Here is a 5,745-nt window from a genome sequence, read left to right as displayed (position 1 = left end):
AAAACGTATCATTGTCTTCTGAACGGTGGATTTAGAAATAAAATTGCAATCAAGATATGCAGCATTGAATGTGTAGATCAGTTATTTCTTCGTATGATCTAATATGGTCTCCAAATTTTCGATAAAGAAAAAGCATTATCTTTTCTTTATCGGTTAACATTTAAAAAAAAAATTTGAAATTGTAGTTGGAAAAAGAAAGGGAAAAGACAAAGAGTAAGATGCGAGAGAGTACGACTCGTTTTTAAAATACAAAGATCGAGAAGCGTTATCGTGAAGCGCGGGTATGCGCGAGTTTCAACTGAGTACGTGTGATATTACGTCGTGAATGAATAACCGCGTTCGATGAGAGCGAATGAACAACCAAGCCGGTCATATCGTCTAGCTCGAGACACGAAAAACAAAGTTAGTCTTGTTTTTCTCCTGTGTTTATGTTTTTTAGGCTCCCAGCCTAGTTGTTCATTCACTCGCATCGAACGCGGTTATTCATTCACGACGTAATATCACACGTACTCAGTTGAAACTCGCGCATACCCGCGCTTCACGATAACGCTTCTCGATCTTTGTATTTTAAAAACGAGTCGTACTCTCTCGCATCTTACTCTTTGTCTTTTCCCTTTCTTTTTCCAACTACAATTTCAAATTTTTTTTTTAAATGTTAACCGATAAAGAAAAGATAATGCTTTTTCTTTATCGAAAATTTGGAGACCATATTAGATCATACGAAGAAATAACTGATCTACACATTCAATGCTGCATATCTTGATTGCAATTTTATTTCTAAATCCACCGTTCAGAAGACAATGATACGTTTTTATGAAACAGAAACAGTTAAAGACCAAACTCCTTTCAAGCCTCATAATTCTAAATATGCCTAATAAAAAAATACTTTATTATAGGTTTTTGGAAAGCCCTTGAAATAAGCTACAAGAATATGTAATAAAAAGTGGGATCCAATTTAAAAAATTTAATTTGACCTTCGTATGACTTTCGTCCTCCACCCAAAGTCAAATTTTTAGCCATCATTAGGTACATTTTATTAAGCCCTACAACTTTGCTACTTACATATTTTTCGCTACAGTTGATCCTTTTCGAGATATTTCACCGTTTCCGGACTTTTTGCCAACCCTGTATATACAATACGCACTCGAAAAATGTCGATAACGTAGATATAATCGTCATTAACACTTTGTTTTACCATATTCAGCTAAAAACCTAATCACATATGTGTAGAAATTTTTCTACAAACTTTTTTGATATTCTTAAACTTCTGAATTCAGATACAAAGGTATAACAATGTTCTTTAAAATTTCTTTGTCTGGAGCATCCAGACTATATTTTCAATATATACAAGCAACAAAACTTTTGAATTAGCTAAATATTACACTAACTGACAGTTTGAGATTTTACATTAATAATTTTTTTCGTTTTCATCACATATTGAGCAATGCTCCTATTTATTTTTGTATGTATTTTCATTGCGTAAAACATTTGTAATTCTGTACAGCCAATACGACGTGAATTTTGCAGAAAATGTCTGATAAGGATTTCATTCTTAAGAAAATGTTGAAGTCGATGATGAACTCCAACACATATCGATAACGTAGAAACGATCGTCACTAACACAATCATGCTGTCCTTTTCGTATTTCTTGTACGTATCAATTTTACGTAAGCATGTATTGCTTTGTTTTGCTATATTTAGCGAAAAACCTAACCATATATATAACCATATATAAAAATTTTTCTGCAAACTTTCCTGATATATTTCAGTTTCTAAATTCAGATGTAAAAATACTGCAATGTTCTTTGAAATTTTTTTTAGCGAAGCAAGTTTGCGTTCAGTACATTCAAGCTACAGATTTTTTGTATATTTACTTTAATTGATAGCATATGGCAGATTAGTTTACATTCAAATTATCAACTTTAAAATTTTTTATCATTTTTGTTATATATTGAATGCTCTAATTCATTTTCGTACGTATTTTTATAATATACAAGCATTTGTAATTTCAATACAATATAAATTTTGCAGAAAAAAGTCGATGTTTTATCGGTGAAGATTTTAATCCCTTAAAGGAAGATTTTAATTTAGGTAGCTGAAAAAATAGGAAGTTTTTAGAATGTTTTTCAAAATAGTAAATAAAGATATTAATATAAGATTTTGATCATACTATTTATCATTGTTTTAAATATAAAAAAAATATTAAAAAAAGGATTAAAATTTCGTCCAATTTTGTTGTACTGAACGCCATGTTGCCAGATGTCTAACTAATAAACAACATTACAGCTTGTGTAATAGTATGAAATAAATGGGACAAGAAAATTTAAAAATTTAAATTTAAAAATTATATCAAATTTGCTGTAAGATGAATCTATGTTACACGTACAGAAAGTACAAATTTAGTAGTACATTAAAGCTATAAGTTTCAATTTTCCTCTTTCTTCTTTATTTAGTGCCTTGGAAAAACCAATTATAGAAATTTTCCATAAAATTTAGGTTTATTCTCCAACAATCCTAATACTTTTAAATGTTCTTATCTCATTTATTTTAAATTATTACACGTGCTGTAATCTTGTTCACCAGTTAGAGATGTTCATCAACACTACGTACGAAAAATCTGAATGACGAAATTTCAATTTTTGTTTTAATAAAAAAATAATGATCTTATATTTGAAACAATTATAAGTAGTATGTTAAAAACTCTGTTATTTACCCATTTTTTTTTTATAAAATTCGTAAATACTCATTTGCCGACTATATGTATAAACCAAAACCTCCGTATAATCTTCGTCTCATTACATACCTATTACCATAGGCACATAATAATCGGGATAAGGTGCTACAAATTCTCTATATTTCCTCGTACATTCTGCTTCTCTTATATAGTCTACTTCCCATGCGAGTTCTCGTTTCGCAACTTCTACTACGTTGTCTATGAACATACCCTCTGGAAATATATTCCACACCTATAAGTAACATGACATTTAATACGATATACAACATTGTATTGCATAAAATATCGTCATTTTGTACCTTCATTATGCCCACTAAATTCTCTATGTCGCTCTGGATACCCATAGCCACACCCGGATATTGAATCTTTATCGCTACATCTTGTTTATTGTGCAAGGTACCGTGATGTACTTGTCCTATATATTAAATATATTAATTGATTAGTATAAACTACTACTACCAATTGACTAGTATAAGTCTCAATTGGAAATATCAGGACATAAAAGAGCATATACCGATGGAAGCTGCCGCGAATGGTTTCGCCTCAAAAGTCGCTAATTTATTTCTCCAGTCATGTCCAAGTTCGCCTGCTAATACTTTCTAGAAATGATCATTAATTATGACGTTAATCGTGAGTTAATTAATTTATATAATTCTAGAGCGTTTACCTCCACTTGCCAGACTGGCATAAAATCAGCGCTTTGCCTGACTCTCTCAAATACTCTCTGTAACTCAGGGCTTATGATATTATTGTCTTGAATGCTCAACATTTGGCCAATTTTTAAAGCTGCACCTGTTTTTTGCAAAATCAGAAATGATTTACTTACATGTACAGATATTTGGGTTCAGTTATATTAGGTATTATTACCTCTCACTTTGCACAATGTTGAGACAATTCGTTCTGCATTTGCTTTAGTAAGGAACATGTTGTCAACTGTATCTCCAATACTCTGTTCTTTTATTCCTAGTGTCCTGCGTGTATATTCAGCGACTGTACCAATACCAAGACCAACCCCTAATGTTCCAAAGCTTACCATTCTTTGTAATCGTGTAGATGGAACTTTTCTCTCTCTAGCAGTAGGTGATAACTATGATAAAGATTAAACAGCAATATACACACTATTAAATGAGAACAAACATCAGATATAAAAAATGAGAAATTATTTTAATATTTACAGATTGCTTTGGCTTAACCGGTAATTTAGATTTCAATTTTTCCTCAGACTCTACTTCTGTATATATATGTTCCTTCTTCTGTGCTTTATAAGTAGATAAAGGAACAGAATCTACAGCCTTACTTTTCATATTTTTCTCATGTTCTAGTTCTAATTTTCTGAACATTTCTTTGTCTTTACTAGACAATTCTATATCAGGTATCTGATTATTCAAAGTGGTAATAGTCTGAATCTTCTCCTTTACTGTCATATATTTCCATGTCATATTATTATTTTGTGTGTCTTTCAAAGCTTTTTGAAATACAGGTTTGCTGTTATCATGTTTAAGTGTTGTGATATCTTCAGTAACTGGCAATTCCTTAGGATCTTTTGCAACATTGTACACATGTAATTTTGTTTTTTTTTCAGGAACACAAGCAGCATCTTTAATACCCAAAATTTGACTAACATTTATCGTTATATATTTGCTAATACCTTCTTCAACTATACTAACACGTTCCACTACTTCTTTTAAGTTTTCAACAATCTGTTCCTGTAAAATATAGTCATTCTAATTGAAAATATGTGAAATTATAGAACTTTATTTAGTCTATGACTGAGACTTACAGAAATCTTACTTGGTTCTATGTTATTCAATTTTTTTTCTGTAGCTTGAATACATTGCTTAGGTAGATTCTTTAAACTAGAATGCGTGATTCTGTATTTGATTGCATTTTCCTGATGTTTTACCATAGCATTCGCCACACTCTGGGCTCCCTTAAGTACACCCAATAAATCGGAAATTTTCGACCGTGGCATTTCGTATATACACTTAATAATATATATACTTATATACTTAATAATATATAAAAACTTAGTGCTATAATTATTATTAATTTAGTTTAGTTAACCTAAATTAATTAATAATATATTATTGTACAACTTATACAATAATATTTATAGGTTAATGTTCTATACACGATACCAGGCAATAGGAATAGGCATTAGCCAATAGGAACAAGGAAGAGAAATAATGGCTTGGTTTACATCGTGCATTTGATACGCGTACTATATAGTAACTTTCTATTAAATAATCTTAATATTGACAATGCATATCAACGACGACGCATTCAATCGATAAAATAAGTCTTCTTGATCAATACCAGCTTAATATACCAGCTTAATATACCGTTATTTATATACATCGTCGATATTAATAGCATGTTCGACTGGCTCTGGGTTAATCGCTCCGAGAGCGATTAATGACGTCATAAGTCTCTACTAGCCAATCATAAAGCTCATAAGTATTTGTTCGACCAATAAACGCAGATTGAATAACCCAGAGTAGGTTAACCCAGAGCCAGTCAAACATGCTATAAGATTATCTAATAGAAAGTTACTATTTAATACGCGTATCAAGTGCACGATGTAAACCAAGCCATTGGCTTAGTTTACATCGTGCACTTGATACGCGTACTAAATAGTAACTTTCTATTAGATAATGGCCTGGTTTACATCGTGCACTTGATACGCGTATTAAATAGTAACTTTCTATTAGATAATCTTAATATCGACAATGCATATCAACGACGACGCATTCAATAAATACAATACGTTTTCTTAATGAGTATTATACCAGCTTAATATACGTTGTTTAGCTTAATATATCGTCGATATTAAGATTATCTAATAGAAAGTTACTATTTAGTACGCATATCAAGTTCACGATGTAAACCAAGCCAATGGCTAACTCGACGATGTATATAAATAACGGTATATTAAGCTGGTATAATAACGGTAAATTAAGCTGGTACTATAAGCGTCATTCTATCTTTATCGCTCATTACATACGGAAAAA

At 31.0% G+C, this 5,745-nt stretch overlaps 1 protein-coding gene across 1 annotated transcript in view; it reads right to left on the bottom strand.

Annotated features, from left to right (window-relative positions):
* Window positions 1-4,884, bottom strand: part of LOC116850645 (atypical kinase COQ8B, mitochondrial) — a 6,876-nt gene extending 1,992 nt beyond the window's left edge. The window contains exons 1-7 of the mRNA XM_032829156.1: window positions 4,515-4,884; window positions 3,910-4,440; window positions 3,602-3,821; window positions 3,402-3,526; window positions 3,249-3,333; window positions 3,034-3,149; window positions 2,804-2,966 (exon numbers count right to left, since the gene is read on the bottom strand). Of these exons, the coding sequence (XP_032685047.1) occupies window positions 2,804-2,966; window positions 3,034-3,149; window positions 3,249-3,333; window positions 3,402-3,526; window positions 3,602-3,821; window positions 3,910-4,440; window positions 4,515-4,706 (1,432 nt within the window). The 5' untranslated portion in view covers window positions 4,707-4,884. The remainder of the gene's footprint in view (window positions 1-2,803; window positions 2,967-3,033; window positions 3,150-3,248; window positions 3,334-3,401; window positions 3,527-3,601; window positions 3,822-3,909; window positions 4,441-4,514) is intronic.
* Between the last annotated feature and the right edge of the window lie 861 nt (window positions 4,885-5,745).

This window comes from Odontomachus brunneus, unplaced genomic scaffold, assembly GCF_010583005.1.
Source record: "Odontomachus brunneus isolate Ranch 3 - 2012 unplaced genomic scaffold, Obru_v1 Obru_scaffold_151, whole genome shotgun sequence".
In the NCBI taxonomy this organism is placed as follows: domain Eukaryota; kingdom Metazoa; phylum Arthropoda; class Insecta; order Hymenoptera; family Formicidae; genus Odontomachus; species Odontomachus brunneus.
The sequence above is the reverse complement of the archived record's forward strand: the minus strand, read 5'-3'. Positions and strand labels throughout refer to the sequence as shown.